Source organism: Drosophila nasuta, unplaced genomic scaffold, assembly GCF_023558535.2.
Source record: "Drosophila nasuta strain 15112-1781.00 unplaced genomic scaffold, ASM2355853v1 ctg84_pilon, whole genome shotgun sequence".
NCBI lineage: Eukaryota > Metazoa > Arthropoda > Insecta > Diptera > Drosophilidae > Drosophila > Drosophila nasuta.
In genome coordinates this window covers 2,631-27,296 of record NW_026869622.1, presented here as the reverse complement: position 1 = coordinate 27,296, position 24,666 = coordinate 2,631, and the positions used below count along the sequence as shown (strand labels likewise).

Below are 24,666 nucleotides of genomic sequence, written 5' to 3'. Positions count from 1 at the left end.
GCAAAGTTCAATCACTTAATTTCATGTCTGTCTGATGAGGCATTAGGAACATTAAAGGCGTTCCAAGTTTCGGGTGTAAATTACCCAAAAGCGTTAGAAAACTTGAGGCGTGTATACGACAACAAATGTCTTATATTCTTTGAAACGATCGCACAATTGTTTCATATCTCGCGAATGAATAAACCTTCGGCATCTGGGTTGGGACCATTATAGATACGGTTTCGGCAATTTTTGAAAATTTGTTGTCACTAGGTGATGAACGAGATATCACCAACGCGATTCTCATACATATTGTATTGTCAAGGTTGACCATACAACCAAATCAAAGTATGAAGAACAGCTCGACTATAACAGGCTTCCACAATGGTCTGATTGTGTCGATGTTTTGAATAGGCGCTATCAGCATATTTCAGCTGAGGAAAGCTCGAAATATAGAACGAGCCCTAAGCCAGAACCGAGTGCCAAACGGACTACCAAAGCGTCGTATTCAGCGTCTAAGTCCAGCAACCATAGTTGTCAGTTCTGTAACGCGAATCATTTTATAAGCAGTTGCCAAGGCGTCAGTGCACTGCCGGTTACAGAACGATTCAGTTTCGCCAAGACCCAGAACTTTTGTTTAAACTGCTTGCAGTCTGGGCATAGAATATCCAGCTGCACATCTTCAAAATGCAGAGTGTGTTCTAAATCGCACAATACATTGCTGCATAGATTCGATGCGTCAGCTCAGCCTCAGACCACGAGTATGAGCCAGCGTCAACATCAACAGCCTGGTAGCTCGAGCGGCCAAGCATCGTCACATCCAGCGCACGTAGCTAAGCTAACAGCAGAAATTGACCATGTCATTCTGGCTACCGCTGTTGTGAAAATTCGCGATAGATTCGGTCAATTCCAATTGGCCAGGGATTTTTGGATTCTGGGTCTCAGGTCAATTTCATGACTGAAAATTTGGCCAAGCCCTAAGGTTGTCGCGAGCCAACAAGTGTTTGACAGTTACGGCTATAGGAACGTCAAACGTGGTAGCCCGACATGAAGTGTCAACAACGATATCATCTCGTGTTAACAAACATCAGTTTGACGCCGATTTTGGGTGCTGAAATCAATTTCGAACCAGCAGCCAGACAGCTTTATTCCAGTCAAGCAATTACAAATACCGGCTAACGTGGAACTGGCTTATCCTTATTTCTACAAGCCGCAGAGAATCGACTTGCTATTAGGAGCCGATTCCTTTTTCGACCTTTGTGCTCAGGCCAAATTAAATTGAATGACAGTGGCCCTCTGTTACAAAAAACTCTGCTAGGGTGGATTGTGTCAGGGCGGTGCAAAGGTATTCCGAGTCAGAACCCATTATGTGGTGCAACAACGTACTCGTCGGAAGATATAAAACTTGACTCGCTGGTAGAAAGGCTATGGGACTTAGAAAAGTTCCAGATTTATCGAATGTCGCTAAATATTCGTCAGAGCAAAGAGCCTGCGAACAGGACTTTCTTGACCGAGTGACAACTCTATCGACAGGGCGACAGGGCGACAGGGCGCATCTAGGGATGCGGATGTCCTGCAAGGACGAATAGTTTCGCAGAAAACTGGTCCACTGCTCTGTGAGATCCGCCGGTAAGGAGTCGTCCCAGCCGATTTCTTGCTTCCAGATTTCTTGCATAAAAATCTTGGCCCAAATGACCACGGGAGCAAGCCAACCTGCAGGATCGAACAACTTGGCGATCTGCGACAGCACTTCTCTCTTACTGAAAGATGGTTTGGACACCATCTCGGCGGTGACGAAAAGAACTCGTCGGACGTGGCCCGCCAACGGATGCCTAGCGTCTTTGCGACACTAGCTTCGTCGATCTCGAGGAAGTCTGCACAGAGCAAGTGATCCTTAGGGATTCTTCTCAGCACATCTTTCGAGTTCGAGGTCCACTTACGCAAAGGGAACCCAGCACTCTCGAGCGCTGTTCGAAGCTCATCTATAGCAGACACCGCAGCCTGCTTAGTGTGAGCTCCTGCTAGGACGTCATCAACGTACATATAATTGGCGATGATGTCACTAGCAAGGGTACCGGTCGCGCACATCACTCGCAAGCTGATGCAGAACGCGGATAGCCAGGTACGGAGCACAGTTCACTCCAAAGGTGACTGTGTTGAGTTCAAAGTCGCATAACTTCTCGTCTGGAGTACGGAAGAGCAACCTTTGAAACCGGGTGTGTTTGGGATCCACAAGGATTTGCCGATACATCTTGGTGATGTCAGCGTTGAAGACGAACTTGAAAACCTCCATTTCAGGATTTGAATGGTTAGGTCGGATTGAAGGATTGGCCCTGTGTGGAGGATGTCGTTCAGACTCTTCCCGTTTGAAGTCGGGCTGGAGGCGTTGAACACAACGCGGAGCTTTGTGGTGGTGCTGTCGGGCTTGAGAACAGCGTGATGCGGCAAATAGTAGTTGCCGGAACTGGATGGGGGGACTTGAGTCATGTGACCCAAATCCAGATACTCGAATAACGGAGTCATATTGTTCCTTCAGAGAGTCGTTCCTCTTTAAACGGCTCTCGTTTCTCAGGAACTGAGCGAGAGCGGTAGCCCTCGAGTGACCCAGGTCAACGTGACCAGGATCGCGGAATGGGAGCGTGACCATGTAGCGACCCGTTGAGGTTCGCACGGTCGTGGCGTTGAAGCTAGCCTCACAAAAAGGTCAGATTTTTGCTGGGCTAGCCGGCAGGTCCTCCACCTCCCAAAATTTGGAGAGGAGTTCCTCCAGTGGTAGAGTTCGCTCGACGGACAGTCGAGCCGAAAAGGACGAAATGGATCTTGAAATGGATCCCGACACAGGGCCAGTCAGGATCCAACCGAAAATGGTCTCTTGACCGAGGAGGGTTCCACAAATGTTAGGGTGAGAGCCGCCGAGCAGAATGGACGGGAGGATGTCAGCGCCTAGTAGCACATCAATCTGCGAACTCTCATGGAATTTGGGGTCTGCCAGCTGGATGCTGGGCAGATTTTCGAGGAGTGTTTGTGGGACGGAACATGAAGGCAGATTCCCCGCTAACTGGGGGAGGACGTACGCCGACGCCTCGATCTGCAAATCGGGTCTGACTGGGGAGCCAATTAAGAATTGGCAAAACTTTCGGGGCTGGGCTGCCACAGCTTGCGTCAGCCCAGAAACGCGGGCTTGCACGGATGTATACGGCATCCTCAAGCGCTTGAACAACTTCTCTGAGAGGAAGGTGGCTTCTGATCCGAGTCGATCAGAGCCCGAGCTGTATAACGGACGCCGAGATGGCATACGTGAATGACAGCTGTGCTGAGCAGAACACCTTGTGTGTTAACTGCCACGAAAGATTGGACGTTAGCTGACTGGGTGGAAGTGGACTGTATAGGAGATGGAATGGGGTTGTGACTGTCGGCGCCGGGCTCACTCGATGCAAGAGTGTATGATGACGACCCTTGTAAGTAAAGCAGCTGTGCGCACTTGTGCACTCGGCCAGGATATGGCCTCGTGCGAAACAATTTAGACACAGCTTCTGTTGCTTTATATAATTGACCCTATCATTGATACCCATCTGGAGGAAACGAGGGCACAAACGAATCGGGTGATTCTCCCGGAACACAACTTGCAGGACTCGGTTTTTAAGTTACCCGACTCTCAAAGGAGTTTACCTGCTTGATGACGGGGCCTCCTTGCGTGAGGCCCGTGGAACCGTCGGAGCGCTCGTGCTGGCTGACACTTCCGCTATCGCTTCTAGGGTGCGATACCGCTCTAGAAGGAAAGCGTTCATGTCAGCCCACGTTGGAACGTCGCTCTTATTCATGGAATTTGGGGTCTGCCAGCTGGATGCTGGGCAGATTTTCGAGGAGTGTTTGTGGGACGGAACATGAAGGCAGATTCCCCGCTAACTGGGGGAGGACGTACGCCGACGCCTCGATCTGCAAATCGGGTCTGACCGGGAGCCAATTAAGAATTGGCAAAACTTTCGGGGCTGGGCTGCCACAGCTTGCGTCAGCCCAGAAACGCGGGCTTGCACGGATGTATACGGCATCCTCAAGCGCTTGAACAACTTCTCTGAGAGGAAGGTGGCTTCTGATCCGAGTCGATCAGAGCCCGAGCTGTATAACGGACGCCGAGATGGCATACGTGAATGACAGCTGTGCTGAGCAGAACACCTTGTGTGTTAACTGCCACGAAAGATTGGACGTTAGCTGACTGGGTGGAAGTGGACTGTATAGGAGATGGAATGGGGGTTGTGACTGTCGGCGCCGGGCTCACTCGATGCAAGAGTGTATGATGACGACCCTTGCAAGTAAAGCAGCTGTGCGCACTTGTGCACTCGGCCAGGATATGGCCTCGTGCGAAACAATTTAGACACAGCTTCTGTTGCTTTATATAATTGACCCTATCATTGATACCCATCTGGAGGAAACGAGGGCACAAACGAATCGGGTGATTCTCCCGGGAACACAACTTGCAGGACTGGGTTTTTGAAGTTACCCGACTCTCAAAGGAGTTTACCTGCTTGGCGACGGGGCCTCCTTTCGTGAGGCCCGTGGAACCGTCGGAGCGCTCGTGCTGGCTGACACTTCCGCTATCGCTTCTAGGGTGCGATACCGCTCTAGAAGGAAAGCGTTCATGTCAGCCCACGTTGGAACGTCGCTCTTATTCTGTATGGACTGTTCCCAAAGAGAAAGGGTCAATTTGGGGAGCCTCGAAGAACACAGGAAAACCAGGATGCAATCCCAATTCTCCGTGTTGATCTTTGAGTGCTCTAAGGCCGTCAAGCACCCTTGGATGGTGCTCTGCAACTCTTGAATGGCTGCACCCGACTCTTGCCCAATGGCGGGCAAATTGAAAAGGATACGCAGCTGACTGTTCACGAGCAACCGTTTGTTCTCAAAACGCTCAGTCAAGCTGGACCACGCCGACTGAAACCCTTCATTGGTCAAAGGAGACTTTGACACAATGGCATGGGCTTCACCGCTGGTCTTGGAGTTGAGATGGAAAAGTTTCTCAACTTCCGACAGTCTAGGATTTCGGATGTAGATAGCCGTGAATAAGTCTCGGAAGGTGGGCCAGCGAGTGTAATCGCCTCCGAAAACTTCGGTGTCGCACGGAGGTAGGCGACACCCTGTGGACACGAACGGCACGGCTTGGGGTTGTACGGGTGTACGGGGAGTGATGGCCTGGGAGGCATCAGCTATTTGCTCACTTAGCTGAGCGGACCACTGCTCATAGGGAATATAGCAGTAATCATATTTTGCCTGAATGGTAGGCAACTCGTCTGTCGTCATTTCATCCGACATGACGCAGGAGCAAGCCTCGTACTCCTTCTCGACCTTGTCCCACAAGGCACGCATCTGGTCCCTCCGGACCTGGCACGTGTACAGGGACGCGCTGTCAGTATAAGCATTGTTAAGTCGCGACGCAAAGTGACTGACACGGTCAGTCGCGGCGATGAACTTATTCAATGCCGAGTCTACCACATTGTGTGCCATTTTGCTGTGAGAACGCGTAACAATTGGCAGCCGAGGAACTGGGACGGAAGCAGCCTTGGTCGAAGGAACCGACGGAGGTTTGGTCACGAGGATCAGAGGCTTGGTGCCGGAAGTGGGCGAAACACTAGCTGACCGTGCGGGGATCGGTGATGTGCTGGATGCACGAAGAGCCGAGTCCTTCTTGGATCTAGGCACAGGGGTTAGGCGAAACTCTAGCGGCGCTAGTAGAGGGCACGGACAGTCTAGTTTTAGTCTTATCGGGATTGCCCGTTGACATGCTACGCACGGAAGGTAGGAAGCCGCTGGTTAGAAAACCATAAAATCACAGAAAATATACCAAAAAATACCAAATGGAACTTGGTTTTTTTATATATATCCGAAACGGCCCAGAAGGTGGAAACGAAACGGAAGGCACGTAGCAACTAGTAAAAGAAAAATACCAAATAAAATACTGGAAAAAATACCACAGGTAGTGCTGAGGTATTTTGTACCCCAAATGGGTACGGACTGCGGACACAGGCAACGAACGCAAGGGGCGGGGAAACTTCCCGCGACAATCAAGCAAATGATTGTTGAAAACAAGAACAAAAAGGCACGAAAATAAGAAAAATACCACGAAAATACAATACGCTGGAAAAACACAAATGTGGTTAAAAGCGCTGTATGGAAAAATAATAAATAAATGGTCACGAAAAACAACAAAAATTATTTATATATTTAAATATGGAGATGTGGTGGAAGTATAATTGTGATTATATGTAGGTGTGTATATGTGTGTGTGTATGTCTATGTATGTGTGGACACTGGCTGGAGGTAGCCTATACACCGACACTTGAGCTGGGAGTTGCTCTCAAATACACACACTAAATATATCACTTGAAACAAAAAAAGAAAAGGGTAGGGTATGTCGAGTGCGACTACCGCTGCCCTGCCAATCTATTACTTCACTCGTAGAAGTACTTATGCACGCGGTTAAGCATGCACAACAGTATGTACGTATGTATGTATGTGCTTGCACTGCGCTGCCAACGTCTAAGCAAGCGAAATGCACGTATATTTGTATGTAACACAAATGAGAGCGAGAGCAAGTGCGGACAAACAGCGAATGCACAAGAGTGCGTGTGTGTGTGTTGAGAGAGCGCGAGAGCAAGCGCGGCTGCAAGCCGGTGCGCTTGCGGACAAAAAGAGAGTGCACCGAAATATGTGTGTATGTATGTATGTCGGCAATTACCGCGACATACAAACGTACAAGAAATAACGGACAAGAATTAAGAAAAACGAAATTCTGGTACACAACTTGATTTAAGTTAAATAATTCGTATGATTATATATGTATGGAGTATACAATATATAATCCTCGCACTTTAAAAAAATGATTCTCTTTGGATAATTTACACTTGTCACTACACTTGCACTTGCAAAAAAAAGAAAAACACACATGCATACATACGTACGCGATTGGCGGAAAAAACAAATATAATTATTTATTATAAAAGTAATTAGGCAAAAAACCATGGAAAAGGTCGTCCGAAGAACAAAGAAGGCAATTGGCAAAAGCTATGGGAAAAACTTTTGCGCAATATGGCGGAATTGGAGGGGCGGACGACCGTGGTAGAAGGAATAGAAAAGCAAAAACTAGTGGCACTTATCTGCGGATGTAAAAACTGGAGCGATGAAGATTTATCCGGCTCGAAGGACCAATGTTTGTGGGGCGCTGAAAAGTGTCCAAAATGTTTTGCTTCCCGAAAATAAGAACACTCGCTTTTTATCACTATATATATGTATTTGGTTTATTGAAAACTTATCGGGTTGTTATGTCGCACAGAAAGGGGTGATTGTAACGATTTGAACTAGACGTCGTTTGCTACTAACTAATAGGAAAAAGCCGACGGCATTTCGGCGATCTATGCTGAGCGCGGCTCAGCGGTGGTGAGTTGTGGGAGAGAGAAGCTGAGAGCACTGGAGCTTGAGTGCATTCTTACGCACTGAGCGCATTGCTAGTGAGCGAAAAAGCTTTGAGTGCTTTTCGGTCGGCGAAGCGGAGGTGTGCCTCTCACTTAGCAATGCGCTCGCATCAACAAAACCCAAAACCCAAAATACTTGGTTCGTCCTTCGAAACGACAAAACGTCGGTTTCTTTCACTTGAACGCAAGGTTTCAAGAAACGCAACATTAAAGGAAATGTATGTCAGTTTCATGAAAGAATATATAGAACTTGGTCATATGTCTCCCGTTGATTTTCCACCAGGACCACACTATTTTATACCTCATCAGTGCGTCCTGAGGCCTGATAGTGCCACCACCAAACTTGATAGTGCCACCACCAAAACGACTTCTAATTATTCTTTGAATGATATTCTAATGGTGGGGCCAACTATACAGAGGGAACTCTTCTCGTCGCTAATTCGCTTTCGACTTAGTCGGTTTGCCCTCACGGCAGATATTACTAAAATGTATAGACAAGTAAGCATGTCTCCAAAGGATCGGATGTTTCAACTTATTGTCTGGCGTGAAAATCCGTCAGAAAAGCTTCAAATTTACCAACTGAATACAGTTACTTATGGCACTGCGTCTGCTCCTTTTCTGGCCATACGAAGCCTTCACGAACTTGGTGTTCGCCATAAGGAAACACATCCTCTTGGAGCTAAAGTCATCTGCAATGACTTCTATGTCGATGACATGCTTACTGGAGCTGACGATGCTGATACGCTGAAGGAGATTTGTGTCCAAGTGTCAGATATCATAAGCTCCGGTGGTCTCCAATTGGCCAAATGGTACTCCAACCACCTTACTTTAATCAATGGGAATTAAACTGATAAAGTTCTCAGTTTCAACGACACAGATTCGACCAAAACATTGGGCATGCGGTGGACGCCAAAATCTGATATATTTCGATATCATTTGGATTCCAGCTTCACCGATCTTAGCCCAACAAAACGCAACGTTTTGTCTGTGACAGCTCGTATGTTCGACCCACTTGGCTTGCTGAGCCCCATCAGTATTAAAGCCAGAATCTTACTGCAAGAGCTCTGGCAAAATCATCTAGCATGGGACGAAACTATCCCTATGCAGATGCATACGAGATGGGAGAGATTTAAAGAAAATCTACTAAACCTTGATAAAGTATCCATCCCACGATACACCACAGAGCAGTGTGAGTGGCCTAAGAATCCTCATTTTTCATTGTCAACCGATTTAAAAACAGTGAAACAAAAAATCAGCTCAGGTTTGTTTAACTACCAACCCTGATTTTCTGTCATCTATACTGGCTCGCTTTTCTTCGTACAAAAAGTTGGTTCGAGTGATTGCCTATTTGTATAAATTTATTTGCTGGCCAAAAACTAAAAACTGTTCTTCAGCACTTAGTAAACAGGAGTTGTATTTTGCCTCGTTAAAGTTATTTGAATTGGTTCAGCGGTCCGAATTCAACTTGGAATTTAAAAACTAAAAGCAATCAATCAAATTCAATCTCTCGCTCCATTTATTCAGAAAATCTCTGAGCCAGGAAAATCTCTTTCGTTGATCCGCGTAGGTGGCAGACTATTAAATGCACCGCTTGACGACGATGTCAAAAAATTCGCCCTTGGTCAGACTGTATTTAAGAGACTTGCATCAGACCAACTGTCATGCTGGTGTTAAAACTATGATTTCGCTCTTAAGGCAAAGAATTTGGCTGATTAATGCTTGAAGAGAATGCACACAAATAGTTTGTGGTTGCATTCTTTGTTTTCGATACAAGCCAAAACTAATGGGACAAGTAATGGGGCAGTTACCTATTGATCGCTTGATTGCTTCACGTCCATTTCACATTTGTGGTCGTTGATTTTGCGGACCCATAAATGTTTCCTTGAGAATTCGGGGACGACCTCCTTTAAAATGTATATAGCAGTATTTGTGTGTTTTGCATCAAAGGCTGTTCATCTAGAACTGGTTGCTGACTTGTCCATTAATTGTTTTTATTAACCCTAAAAGCTTCATCGCAAGGCGTGGCGTTCCACTTCGGATGTATTCGGACAACACCACCAACTTCGTCGGGACAAACAACCTACTCAAGGAGCTACAGATGGAGTTCTCGAAGCAGCAGGAGAAACTGCAGTTGTTCGCGTCGGAGATGGGGATGGAATGGCACTTCATCCCTCCTCGAGCCCCACATTTCGTCCGGCAAATGGCCAACGCGTCACTGACGGAAAGCGAGGTCAGAGCTCATCTGGCAGATGTCGAGGCCATCCTCAACTCGCGGCCTCTCATTCCACTCAGCTCCGATCCCAACGATGGCGAGGCTCTAACGCCGGGCCATCTTCTAATCGGGCAAGCCATACGTTCGCTGCCGCAAGGATCCGTGCCAGACAGGCCCAAAAAGAGCTGACGTATTTGCGACGATGGCAAATGTTATCCACGCTCAGACAGCGGTTTTGGCTCGCGTGGTCGAAGGACTACATCCACAACCTCCAAATCCGCACCAAATGGAAGTCTCCACAGCCCGGCGGAGGTCGGATGCCTCGTCCTGGTTCACGAGGACAACACGCCACCTCAGCGGTGGATAACTGGAAGGGTCGCAGGCGTAACCCGAGGAACAGACGGCCAAATACGGGTGGCCGAAATTAGAACGGGCACTGGCACATTCAAGCGCCCAATCCATAAATTAGCACGGTTGCCAGTGATTTGAAATCCCACGTCGGGTATTCCAAGGTGGCCGGTGTTAAATCAAGCGCCTTGTCCCACTGTAAGCCTGCTCAGCCTAACTGAGCAGTTACATTTAGACTCAATCTTGCGCTCTTCTTTTGCTATAGTTGTTACAGTTTAGTTATAAGCTTTCGCTCAACTTTTGTTTTCCTTTAACTACTAATGTCGGAATAACCGGCAAACAATAAATATTTTTCGATTTTCGTAATTTTACACAAAGAATAGATAAGATTGTTGTTGTAAAACGACGAAAATGAAACGATAAAGACAAACGGCAAGAGTGATGACGCGCTGATATGTTCTCTATTTCAATTGTCTAATTCTATGCTAAGCTACATTAAGCCTAACTTAACTAGAGCGACGAAGCGAGGCGAATTCGCTCAGAGAGCAACAAACAAAAGCTTTATTGCGCTCTCGCTTCGCCCTAATTCTTATAACTTCATTTGATACTTCACTAATATCAATCAAATGCGCCAACAACAGCTAATGATAAATGTATTTTAAGAAAAAGAGTAGTTCATACTCTCAAAAAACCTTAAGTATTAAAGTCAGCAGAAGTGAGAAAAAAGCCATATCTGGACGAAACTTCAACAAATGCAGGCACAACAACAACAAGAAGAACACTAACAACAGATACAATAACAACATCAGCCGAAGAAAAGAGTAAAAGAAAAGATGATTAATTTACGAAATCATCGGTCCATCCACTCCGTCTTCATTTTGACTCGTTGCATATGACCTTTGTCCGCACAGATTGTTTCACAATGGCAGCCGAAACTTAATTTGATTAACTCTGAGTAGGTCTCATCGAGCATTGTCTTTCCGGCTCTCATCAGAAATACCAACCAACTTTCGCATTACCACTCCCAGTGGATAATGTTGTGGCCGGGCTGCTCATCAGCCAACGACGACTTGCTGCCTGCCACAGATATATGTGTATGCGACTTTTAAGTGTTTCACTGAGTTGGTATTTTATTTTATTTTAGTTTATTGGTCGTGCGCAAGGAAATAAACCGGATGAGCGCTGAGTGTTTATGGCGTTCGTAAATCGGCATTAATGTGTGCTTAAATGATGTGCTCTGTGACGATAAATCCGCAATGAACACAATAACAATGCCAATTGAAAAATATTCAATTTAATTAAATTTTTGAAACTTCCGTAGGACAACTGCGTGCCAACACTAAAGAAATTCTCCAGGGAAATCGCTTAGCACTGGTTACGAATATTAGCGGGACCTTTCGATACAAAACAAATGTTGCATAGATGAAGTAGAATTATTTACTAAGCTGATATGCACCAGGAACCATTGACTTCAATATAAACAAGAAGAAAAGCTCAGACTACTATAATATACCCCTACTGTCTCGTAATCAATTATTAAAATATACCAAATGAATATATATTATTATTAGATTAAATTAAATCTGACGAAATCCGTCATATTATGGATCAGCGCAGTAGAGTTGAGCTGTCGAACCGCTGATCGTTGCCACTTCTTGTTATCGTTGTGGATGTTGCGCCATGCGCTGCTGAGGCTGCGCGTTTCTGATGCCGAGACTCGTTGCTACGATTTGGTGCTATGTGTTGCTGAGCCTGCGAAACTCGTCGTCGATCTCCGTCGCTTCTTAGACTGACGTTGCTGTTTCTGTCGCCTCCGATAGTGCTACTGCACTATAGCCGAGATAGGATCAATAGCCAAAACCCATAAATCAGTTGCTCATTGAGTCTTTTCGTAAAGAGTTTGAAAAAGACACTTATTTGCTGACAACGAGAAACGGTCAACAGTTATTTGCGAGCTCTGAATAAAAATTGAGCTTAATCACAAAGGTAATGTTAATGTTATGATGAAACAATTGTGTGAATTATACTAATTAAATTGAAGATTGATTTCAGAGCTATTCATCGAACTGTAATCTGTTAGATCAGATGCTTACCAAGCTTGATGCGACGCTTCCTGAAGTGTTTTGCAAAACTTTCAACTCTATCGGATTAATGTTGGTGTCGGGATGCAGGCCAGCGGCTGCGAAAGCCGCCCTGATGACAGGATGATGTACCGCTGAATGCCCATGGTGCCCTGCATCTAGAGTATGATTTCGTTTCTTCCAAATTATTGAGTAAATTATTCCAAAGGTATCTGAGTTATTTTATATTTTATTTAAACTTCATTTCGAGTTGTCATTGAATCTAGATCTAAATGACAACTGATATGAAGTTTAAATAATATTGAAAAATAACTCAGATACCTTTGCAAACATAATCTTAGTAAGGTTATCTAGCAGATTGTAGTCTAGAGAGTGCAGAGCTCAGATTCAGTTCAAATAAAACTACTTAAGTAAAATGCTCCTCAATTTCTCAAGTATGTCGATTGTAAACATTTTTGTAAATATTTTTTAAATATTTTATTTTTTATTTATAGTTCTTCCCGGACAAACATCATCCAGTTGAATCGAACCCTAATCCGAATCCGAATCGAATGACTAAAGATAATAGTCGCCCATAAGAAGAATGAACTGAAGATTTGCTGCTGTCATAAATGACTATGAGCATCGTCGATTAGAAGAATGTACTGAAGATGACTATTCGTTTCTTACTTCCGTCGAACTGGGGTTACACTATAAATCAGCATTTCGGCTATGATGGCGATTGCAAACGCTTTCAGCTCTCGTGGAGATCGGTGTTAGTGTCGGAATTCAGGCTGCGAAAGCCGCCCTGATGACAGGATGATGTACCGCTGAATGCCCATGGTGCCCTGCATCTAGAGTATGATTTCGTTTCTTCCAAATTATTGAGTAAATTATTCCAAAGGTATCTGAGCGGTTTTATAATTTTATTTAAACTTCATTTCGAGTTGTCATTGAATGCTAGCTCTAAATGACAACTGATAAGAAGTTTAAATAATATTGAAAAATAACTCAGATACCTTTGGCAAACATAATCTTAGTAAGGTTATCTAGCAGATTGTAGTCTAGAGATGCAGAGCTCAGATTCAGTTCAAATAAAACTACTTAAGTATAATGCTCCTCAATTTCTCAAGTATGTCGATTGTAAACATTTTTGTAAATATTTTTTAAATATTTTATTTTTTAGTTTTATAGTTCTTCCCTTCAAACATCATCCAGTTGAATCGAACCCTAATCCGAATCCGAATCGAATGACTAAAGATAATAGTCGCCCATAAGAAGAATGAACTGAAGATGTTGCTGCTGTCATAAATGACTATGAGCATCGTCGATTAGAAGAATGTACTGAAGATGACTATTCGTTTCTTACTTCCGTCGAACTGGGGTTACACTATAAATCAGCATTTCGGCTATGATGGCGATTGCAAACGCTTTCAGTCTCGTGGATCGGTGTTAGTGTCGGAATTCAGGCTGCGAAAGCCGCCCTGATCACTCGATGATGTACCGTGAATGCCCATGGTGCCCTGCATCTGGAGTAGGATTTCGTTTCCTCTAAATTATTGAGGTAATTATTCCAAAGGTATCTGAGTTATTGTACATTATTATTTAAGCTTCATTTCGAGTTGTCATTGAATCTAGATCTAAATTACAACTCGATATGAAGTTTAAATAATATTGTAAAATAACTCAGATACCTTTGCAAACATAATCTTAGTAAGGTTATCTAGACGATTGTATAGTCTAGAGAGTCCAGAGCTCAGAGTCAGTTCAAATAAACTATTTAACTAAAATGCTCGTCAATTTCTCAAGTATGTCGGTTGTGAACATTTTTGTAAATATTTTTTGAAATATTTTATTTTGTTTATTTATAGTTTTTCCCGGACAAGCATCATCCAGTTGAATCGAACCCTAATCCGAATCAGCATCAATAGAACCAATAAATTGGTTTCTCATGGAGTCTTTTCGTAAAGAGTCGGGAAAAGACACTTATTTGCAGACAACGAGAAACGGTCAACAGTTATTTGCGAGCTCTGATTTTGATTTGAATAGAAATTGAGCTTAATCAGAAAGGTAATGGTATGATGAAACAACAAACAATTGTGTGAATTATACTAATGAAATTGAAGATTGATTTCAGAGCTATTCTTCGAGCTGTAATCTGTTAGATCAGATGCTTACCAAGCCTGTGCCGTCGCGCTTTTAATTCTAGCCCAAGCCTCATCAGAGCTCTGGGAGAATGGTCAGCTTTTAAATCGCGTATAAGTTTTCTTAAAATTTTGTGAACTCCAGATGGTAGATTTGGCATTGTTCTTAACAAGAATTGGCAAGCATCGAAAATAGCATCAAACACACCTGCCCTTTACAAGAGTAAATAGCGTCTCCAATTTTTTCTATGTTGTGTATTATGTCCATTGTATTAGTTTAGGTATTAGGTTTTTATTTTAGAATAATTATTTTCAACGCAAAAAATTTAAAAACTATAATAATTTCTATGAATGTGTGAATGAATGTGAATGTTTTTCTAGAATAAACAATCGTCTATATAACCTTACTAAGATTGTGTTTGCAAAGGTATCTGAGTTATTTTACAATATTATTTAAACTTCATTTCGAGTTGTCATTGAATTTGATAGATCTAGGTGTGTTTATACCCGCTACCCATAGGGTAGAAGGGTATTATAACTTCTTCCTGTTACAGGAAATGTATGTAACAGGTAGAAGGAGGCATCTCCGACCCTATAAAGTATATATATTCTTGATCAGCGTCAACAGCCGAGACGATCTAGCCATGTCCGTCTGTCCGTCTGTATGAAAACCTAGATCTCAGAGACTTTAAGAGATAGAGCTATATTTTCGCTATATTTTCGACAGCATTTGTTATGATTGCACGCAGATCAAGTTTGTTTCAAATTTTTGCCACGCCTACTTCCGCCCCCGCAAATCATAAAAATCGAATAACAAGCGTGATTTTAAAGCTAAAGTTACGAATTTTGGTATATACAATAATAATTATAGTAGTTATGATTCCTGAAAATTTGGTTGCGATCAGATAAAAATTGTCGAAGTTATTAAAGAAATACTTTTGTATGGGCAAAAACGCCTATTTACTAAGGGTCTTAGTTGCTTTGGCTGACAATCTGGTATATTGAGCCGTCTTTGGTATATTTTGAATGCGGTACTATATCGATATACCACATATACCACTTGGTATATTTTTAGTATTTTTTGAAGTATATTCGTTATATTTTGAGAATAATACCGCAAAATATATTGCTTTTATTCAAATTGGGTATCGGGTATCTCACAGTCGAGTACACTCGACTGTAGCTTTCTTTACTTGTTTTATATTATTATTATATTATTTTATTATAACTTTGTGCCGTCAGGAAATGTATGTAACAGGTAGAAGGAGGCATCTCCGACCCTCTAAAGTATATATTCATACATATTATTATCTCATATAACTTGTTTTTATTTTATGTCATAGCTTCGCTGAGATTGGTCATAGAAATTCTTTCCATGACTGTCTCTTCTTTGAGTGTAATTGAATTATGAGTAACAACAAATTTAGCAATTAATTTTGAAATAATATGTTGCAAATGGTAAATAATTAAAATAAACACAAACAAATTGAATGCTGAAATTCAGGGAATATATTCATATCGGTTGTCTACAATATAGCTGACTAATTTCGACAATAATTTATCGTTTCATTAATATCTTAAATTGAGTGTTAAAGAACTCTTTACCATCTTCTGTTTGAAGATTTTTGGGGAATCCTCTCCCTGATTGAAATATTTTCTCCATGGCCTCAGCAACGTCTTTTGCATTTTTAGACTTTATTGCTTCCCCATCCAAATTTTTTGAGAATGTATCTATCACTGTTAGCATGTAGCGATACCCATTGTTTGAGTGTGCATACTTCCCCATTTCAACCAAGTCAGCTTACCATAATTCGTTTATTCCTTTGTTATGACTCTACGTCTAAGAAAATGCTTACGTGAAGGAGCATGTATTTCATTAATTACTCCCCGTCTAGACATATTTATTACTTTCGAATATGAGAGCGTACAATTTTATCAAGAATATCTGATGTAGTTTTCTCAGTCTTGATTATTCGCTGATCAACTGTACACAATTTATCGGATAATAATCTCTCATTGCTTTCTTGATGATTTGAAATCATTGATGTTAGAAAATTTCTCAGATCGTTTACAACTTGATCCACATATTCTTTGATGACCAAATCGGCATTCTCAATTGGTAAGCGACCATTTTTACATGTCTTCCTTGCATATTGTAACTTATTTTCCTGGTATTTTCATTTACATAACGCCTGCTTATCATTTACATAACGTCCAAACTTGTCAACAGACATAATGATTATAAGCTCATTTCAATATTAACAATCAATTATAAACGAATTTAGTATATAATTTGAGCCTCTCTCAATTCTTCAATTATTGACGTAATTTCATTAGTGTGATTCGTATTTCCAGGAGTTTGAGAGGCAATTAAGAGTTGTAATCATTCAACCAACTCATTTGGATCGTCCCAATATACATAATTGGGTTTATTTGTCGCGAGTGTCATGAATCCAGTCCCAGAAACAATTGATTTTGAGATTTTAGGTGTAGACTTAGCAGTGGGTGATTTTGTTAAGAGTGGTTTAATAATGTTTGTTTATTTCTTTGCCTTGTTCCACTTGCATTTTTGTATGACCCATACGTCTTATCCAAAAATCTTCCCGTGTGTAGTGGTCGCTTGGACCGCCAACATTTATTGGATGGGCCTAAAAGTAGGCAAAAGTTTTTGCCAAGTGGAAAAAAACAAAACTCCAGCACCACGGCACTATGTGTGTATTTATTTATGTATATGTTTATTGTCCTAGTTAATTTATATTATTTTATTTGTTTAGTTGTAGAAAATTATTTTTGTATCCTGAGAAAATGGTACTAAATGTATTGTTATGTTTTGTATTGAGAAGTGGAGCTTTACTATCCATGAGTCTGAAAGCTCCAATAATAGCGCCATCTATTGGTGGACTACGATACTTGCAAGCATTAATTACTAGATCAGCTGATCGTGTTAAGTCCAAACCAAAATAGACAAGCGATTTCCTTTTGAGTAGGATTATTTGTCAAAATTCCGAAAAAGGTTTTTGTTGTTGGTTTTGTTAGCAAGAAAATTGTTGGCAGGTTATGTGCAGAACTTGATTGTAAAAATAGTGGAAAAGTGCATGTGCTTTAAGAAAAATATACATCAGTGAAGGGGTTGGTGTAGTCAGATGCATATAACTTACTTGTGAGTATACAAAGATACTTAAATGTATAATTGCACCTTGCCGTCCACTTGTAGCTGGTTGTCCACTACAGGAATTTGCCAACTGGCGTAATTAAACCAAGTGCCGTTTTCCAGAATAGGGTAAATATTTGTTATATTTATTTTTAGATTCGGCACCCAGTGTATACATTGTAATAACCCAGTCACAATTAATATAAACGCCGTAATAATTCATATGAACGCCATATTAAGTTATAAAAACGCCGTAATAATTTATAATAATCCAATATCCAAATTTGAATGTGGTCGAATTTTAAATTCGTTATACTGAAAATTCACCACACACAAGGGAGGGATTAACGGCCATCCACTCAAAGCTCGCCGTCACAGCTTTGCTGGCCACATCAGCTGTTGGTACGCCACGAGCAGATGATCTGCTGTATCGGATGAAGGAAAACTGTAACGAATCACTAAGGAGGTATTCGTCTGGTGCTGGTGGAAGGTTTACTAGTGTGGCGTACGCGCTGGCTTCTCCGGGCTTTGCTCAGATAGCATGGGGTTCAAGGAAAGGGCCAACTAATAGGACGCACCACTTATAACAATAATACATTTAAAATTCGCGTACATATGGGAAGACAGAGAAGAAGGAGTGTAATTAAAAACAATAGTGAAAGAGAAGAGAAAGGGAAGGAGAGGAAGGTAGGTTAACAAAGAAGACGGAGCCACTCTCTCATGCAACACAGCTGTTATTGTGTGCAGACGCCCACCCTACCATGATCCTGCATTCATTGCCAAAAACTAAAAGTTGGCAGGATCCCTAAAAGACAGTGGTTCGGCTAACCTACTCCTGCTTGGTTAGGCATGGTTCCAAATAAAAATAGGCAATTAAGCGGACATACTTAATTTATTAACATATAAGAAAAGCGATTTGAATTTTAACATTACAAACGAAATGACAAGAAAAATAAATAGATAAATAAATTAACGGACAAGCATAGTAAGTGTGTATGAGGCAGAATTAATTAAATAAGGCCAAAAAGGAAAAATAAATAAATAAATACTAAAAATAATTAACCTATAAATATAAAATATGTTCTAGCATAATTATAATATAAATAATTATTTTAGCATTTAAATGTTGATTAAATTAAGAGAAGGAAAAGAATTAGCTAAAATGAACTAGTTTTGGTTCATTTAGAAATGCAATGTTAGACCATCACACCGAATATAGGCAAACACTAGATGCAAATAAAAATGAGGATCAGCTGATGGCTGTCACTCAATGAAATGTTTTGCTATTGCCAGTCTCGCAAGGTCATTGACCGCTGGGACTGCAGACAGCTGTAGCAGCGCTATGGTCAGATGGACCACCAGCAAAAGGGAAGCTTTAGCTCTAGCTCATAGATTATTAATTAGTTAGAGTGAAACAGACTTACATACATTAGAGACTCCCACGCAGAAAGATCTTTCCTTGTGTTGGTGCCTGTCTGTGGTGTATCTGTGGGGAATAATAATAATTGCGAGCTTTTGCGCCTGCATGTAAGCTGCTTGCTATGACCGGTAGCGTCGATCAAAACAAACATGCATACATACAAATGTATGCAAGTATGGTTTTACATGCTTTTCAGGCAATACAAAAACATTAATTTTATAACTAAATTCAATTTTACAAAGATATTTTGCCTATAGGTGTTGCCTTACATGCCTTCTTAAATGATTGCCATTTCTATTTTATACAATAGTACAGTGGTACTTGTATTATGAAGGACCCAGAAAAGTTGTTGGTTCAACTTTCTCGCCACATCATATTACACTTACAACATTGATGGACTATCACTTATAGATGCATAGTCGAACAACATAATGTAAATTAACAATGATAAACAACCAAACAAAAAAACATAAGCTGTTAGTCAGCCGTTCGTCTTCCTCCTGGGTGACGCAGATACTCGGCCTCGATGCCACCACAAGTGCGGAGCAAATAGCCAACGGAGATCGCAAGGCTGCCGGACGCAGGTGTTTTGCAGTAGAAACACAACCTGCTGGGAAGCAATTCTCCTGTGCTCAATGAGCGTCTGCAGCTAGCAACAGCTCATCTGTTTGCGTTGCCCAGACAGCTGATGTGTCCAGCACAGCTGCGACTTGGAGCTTTTGGTGGTTGGCCGTTAATCAAGCAGTTGTGTGTTTTGACGTTTCATTTTAAATTAATTTAAAATTCTACCACTGGGTTATTATAATTTACACACTGGGTTATTATATACATTATGACTGGGTCATTATATTCAGCTTTATACCGGGTGTTATATAAATTAATACTGGGTTTTATATAAATTATAACTGGGTGCCGAATCTAAAAATATATAGACAAAACTAAACTTAGAACAACAAAAACTAAATATACGTATAACAAATATTTACCCTAATCTGGAAAACGGCACTTGGTTTATTTACGCCAGTTGGCAAATTCCTCTAGTGGACAAACAGCTACAAGTGGACGGCAAGGTGCACTTTTGTAAAAAAAAGATGACCAGATTAACGACTCAGTATAACAATTATACAATGAAGTATCTTTGTATACTCACAAGTACGTTTTAAGCATCTTACTACACCAACCACTTCACTGATGTACTTTTTTTCTATTAAAGCACATGCACTTTTCCACTATTTTTTTACTTAGGTTCTGCACAAAACCTGCTAACCATTTTTCTTCCAGCCAAAACCAACAACAAAAACCTTTTTTCGGAAATTTGACAATTAATCCTACTCAAAAAGGTAATCGCTTGTATCGTGGTCCACCAATAGATGGCGCTATTTTTGGAGCTTTCAGTCTCATTTGTAAATAAAGCTCCGCTTCTCAGAACAAAACATGACAAGACATTGAGTACCATTTTCTCAGACTACAAAACAAATTAAATAATACAAATTAACTAGGACAATAAACATATAAATAAATAATATAATAAATAATAGGAATAATTATGTATGAGTGCAGAAAAAGAAGAAAAAAAATTTTGCATACTTTTAGGCTTAGTCAATTTCAACTACGACAAGCGGCCTATTACACATCCCCTGGCAAAATCACACTTAGTCGTTGTAACGACAAAGTGGGATACCCGCTTGGAGGTAGCTTAATAGTCATTATGCGAAGACAAGCGCTTATTGCTTAATGTCCTTCGCATGGAATTTGCCTATGAACTTGCCTTGTAAATCCTCCAACTCATAATATGCGGAACCTAACTTGCGTCTGACTCGCGATTTTACAAACGTTGGAGCTAATTTAGCACTGAAACCTTTCACAAAATTGCTTTGTTGGAAGTTCCGTCTATACACTTCCTGCCCTACAGTGTAGTTGACTTCTCGACTACGTGTATTATAAACTTTTCGTTGCGTATCTGCTGTTGTAGTATACCACTCCTTGCAGCCGCACGAATAAGTTCAATTGAGTCGTCTCTACTAAATTGAGTAGTTCTGTCTTCCAATTGATCCAAGCTTCTCAGAAGCGCATAAGTTTTCCCATTGGTAACCATATGTTGCCCAAAGGTCACTCTATACGGACTTGATCGCACGGCCGAATGTGTCGCGGATCGAAGCGCACAAGCAATAAAGCTCAGCGACTCATCCCAATCTGTCTGATCAGACTTAATATACGCCTTAATAGCAGCAAGCACTGATCGATTGACACGCTCTGAAGCATTCGTTTGCGGCGCGTAAACAGCCGTATAACGATGGTGTACCTCGTATTTTTGGAGCAATTCATTGAATTTATCCGACTTGAATTGAACTCCATTATCAGATACAACCACTTCTGGGACACCGAAACAATGAAATATGTTCTCTTCTAAGAACCGCACTACAGCCTCCGCTGTAAATTTTTTACGGGGTGCAAAATGGATACTTAGACAGATGATCTACCACAACAAAATGCCAATATGGCCAGAACGACTACGCGGATAAGGCCCTAAAAAGTCCACATATAGTTTTTGAAAAATTCTACAAGTTTCTTCATTATGGCTTAAAGGCGGTCGCAATGGCTGATTTGAATGCTTTGTGACTTTGCAGATATCACAATTGCTGACAAAAGCTTTTATGTCACTTAGCATATTCGGCCAATAGTAAAATCGCCTCGCACGTTCTAAGGTTTTGGTGATTCCATTATGTGCGGAGAGTGGAGAAGTATGACATTCTCTTAGCACCTCAGCGATGAGATCTTTTGAATCCAAACTTTCCAACATAAGTCATCAGCAACTTGTTCTGCCGACACATGTTCGGAACGGCGGTAAATGATTTGGTCTACTATCTTTAAGTCAGGCATTTGAGATAGCTGGGCCTTAACTTTCTCTTTTAGCTCTACATACTCTGCCGACTTGAAATGGATTGAGGTAGTATCTACTACCTTATCAACACTTAGCGAAGATAAGTCCTCGGTGTAAGTGCGAGAAAGAGCATCAGGTACAATGTTCTGACTGCCTTTCCTATGCACGATCTTAAACGAGAAGGCTTGCAACTTAAGTGCCCACCTTGCCAACCTCGAGCTTAAATCAGCTTGCGACATTAACCATTTTAATGATGCATGGTCGGTGTGGATCGAAAACTCGTGACCCTCTACATACGCACGAAATTTCTTTACGCACATTACAGCTGCTAAACACTCCTTCTCCGTAACCGAATAGTTGCGTTGGCACTTATTCAATTTTCGTGACATAAACGCAATTGGTACATCATTACTTTCGCTATCTTTTTGCATCAGCACCCTCCAACACCTGTGTGACTTGCATCACAATGGATTGCAAAGGGTTTGGAGAAATCTGGACTATGCAGCACTGGTGCTTTACACATCAGATCTTTAAGTAATTCAAATGCCTTCTGCGCTTCATCCGACCACACAAACTTGCGCTTCTGCTTTAACGTATCAGATATCGGAGCCGCAATACCAGCATAGTTATGAATAAACTTGTGATACCAGCCTGTTGTTCCCAAAAATCGTCGCACTTGCTTTATCGATTTCGGCACGGGAAACTCTTGGATGGCTGTTACCTTGTCAGGGTCAGTCTGTATCGTACCTTGACCTATGACATGCCCCAAGTACTTCACCTCTCGCAAGCAAAATTTGCTCTTCTCAACATTGATGGTGAGACCTGCCAGTGTTAGACGATCTGCAAGTTGTTTAAGGACCACTAAATGCTTTTCAAACGTGTCGGAAATTACCAACAAGTCATCCAAATATACGAAAATTTCATTTCGCAATACCGGTGGAATGACTTTGTCCATAAGTTTGGTCATTGTTTGTGGCGCATTAGTAAGGCCGAAGGGCATGACCGTATATTGGTATAATGGTCTACCGGGGACAGTAAACGCCGTCTTCTGTCGTGCATTGGGTGACAATGGAATTTGCCAGTACGCATCTTTCAAGTCAATGCTTGATATGAATTCAGCTTTTGGCAATCGACTTAATATTCCATCTATTAACGGCATCGGATAAGCGTTCTTAATGGTCACCTCATTCACTTTACGACTATCCAAGCAAAGACGAACTTTCCCAGGTTTTGAACCAACACCACGGGTGCCGACCAAGGGCTATCGGACTCTTCAACTACTCCTAACGCTAACATTCGATCGAGTTCGTGGTACATCAACTTTTCCACCGCTGGTGACACTGCATAATGCCGCTGCTTTATGGGTTTGCAGTCCGTCACCTCAATATCATGTGTTAGCCAATTGGTCTTTCCTAACCCCTTTTCTGCAAATGAAGGGAACTGGTTGATAACAGTGATAAGTTCCGTCTTTTGCGCAGATGTCAACTCGAGTTGCTGCGGATCATTAAATGTAATTGAGGCAATGCTGTTAGTGTGAGCCTGGTGCATCAAAAACATTGGCAATAGCTCGAAATCTCTCCAAAACTCAATACCTAAATACAAGTCTTGCGACAAAGTCGGTACGATATAAAATCGTTGTGAATGTGTCTTGCCCTTAAACTGGACAGGAATAACCAACTTGCCACAAATTCGTTGCCTATTTCCATCAGCAGTTTTACAGCTGATGACAACCGCGTATATTCGGTATTATTAGTTAATATTTCTTCTGCTAACTTCCCACCAATGCAGTTAATACTAGCGCCAGTGTCCATTAACCCCGTTATCAATTTGCCTAGTATATTGACTTGGGCATAAGGACGAAGATCATCCGCGATGTCTACTATTGACGCTAACAAAGCTCTTTTTCCTCATTTTAATTCGTATATAGTTCCCTTCCTCTGCTTATTACGAATACAAGAACTACAAACATTATCTAAATCTGAAATATTGGATCTAGCCGGGTTTACTTCAACTTCTGGTATTATTTTCGATACATTTATATCTTCTTTACTCCGTGTTGGTACCCTTCGAGACTAGTTTGCGTGCACTTGTCAATGGTGCACGCCCATACGGGTTTTTGGAATTGCACACTTCGTGCAACTGGGTCGATACGTGTCACGCTTACCACAACCGTAACAAAAGACTTTACGTTCTGCTACACAATCTTGGTATCGATGTCCACTCTTCCCACAATTCCAACAAGAAAGTGTTAGAGCATCCACCTCCAGATTCTCTGGCTCTTCAACATCATCCTCTTCATCCATTGTGGCTTGCACCGTGACTTCACTTACATGCCGTCTCGGTAAGCCTCTTGGAATTGATGATGGCATTGAAATGGTTTTAAAACCTCTCTCGCGTACGAACAGTGTGACGCAACTGCTCAACGCTGAATATTGGCACATACAATAATTCGTGCTGAATATCCGAGAGCAAATTGGCTCGCAAGACCTCCAGTATGGACTGCTCACTCATTGGGCTGTTCAAACGATCTACTAATGCTACAATGGCTTCGTAGAACTGATCGAACGATTCGTTGGCTTTCTGCTTTCGTTGCGAAATAGCTGTTCGAATCTCCAAATCAGTTCTGCCATCTGTAAACTGATTTTTCAATGCCTTGCATAAGTCTGGCCAACGAACTTCTGTCACACTTTTGTGGTACCTCCAGAAAAATTCTCTCCCTCTACCCTCAAACAAGTTACTCGCATATTTGGCTAGCAACTCAAAGTCTCCGTCAAGGGTTTTCCGAGTCAATGCTTCTACGCGATAAAGAAAATCTTCTATCGACATAGACGAATGACCAGAGTATCGCAGCTTCCAATTAGCAATAATCTGGCTAATTCTGTCGGGTCGCAGACTATTACTCAGCTGAGAACCCAATGGCGAAGAGTTGGCACCAACTTGCGGCGCTCTCGGATTTACCAACGGATTCGTATCTAGCCGATTTGGTAATCCAAACAACTCCTGAAAGC

The 24,666-nt window shown here is 41.9% G+C and overlaps 1 protein-coding gene and 1 long non-coding RNA gene across 4 annotated transcripts; one reads left to right on the top strand and one right to left on the bottom strand.

Moving 5' to 3' along the window:
• Window positions 1–2,683: 2,683 nt before the first annotated feature.
• Window positions 2,684–5,755, bottom strand: LOC132798097 (uncharacterized). The gene is made up of 6 exons (XM_060809818.1): window positions 5,718–5,755; window positions 5,006–5,665; window positions 4,499–4,852; window positions 3,902–4,095; window positions 3,649–3,826; window positions 2,684–3,248 (listed from the first exon to the last, which is right to left on the bottom strand). Exons 1-6 carry the CDS (start codon window positions 5,753–5,755, stop codon window positions 2,684–2,686), a joined length of 1,989 nt encoding a protein of 662 aa, XP_060665801.1.
• Window positions 5,756–13,272: 7,517 nt separating this feature from the next.
• On the top strand, window positions 13,273–14,413 carry LOC132798098 (uncharacterized). Of its 3 annotated transcripts, none has more exons than XR_009633896.1 (3): window positions 13,273–13,626; window positions 13,934–14,132; window positions 14,200–14,413. It is a non-coding gene; the product is annotated as an uncharacterized LOC132798098 (long non-coding RNA). The 3 variants fall into 3 exon arrangements; XR_009633895.1 differs by lacking the exon at window positions 13,273–13,626 and adding an exon at window positions 13,635–13,870 and having other exon boundaries at window positions 14,189–14,413; XR_009633894.1 differs by lacking the exon at window positions 13,273–13,626 and adding an exon at window positions 13,646–13,870.
• Window positions 14,414–24,666: the final 10,253 nt, after the last annotated feature.

Excerpts from the sequence above, each read along its gene's own strand:
- LOC132798097 (XM_060809818.1), bottom strand. The coding sequence starts at position 5,755 with ATGTCAACGGGCAATCCCGATAAGACTAAAACTAGACT. Across the intron at positions 5,666-5,717 it reads GATAAGACTAAAACTAGACT|ATCCAAGAAGGACTCGGCTC; the intron begins GTCCGTGCCCTC and ends CCCTGTGCCTAG. Across the intron at positions 3,249-3,648 it reads GAGGCCCCGTCATCAAGCAG|CTCGGGCTCTGATCGACTCG; the intron begins GTAAACTCCTTT and ends TCCGTTATACAG.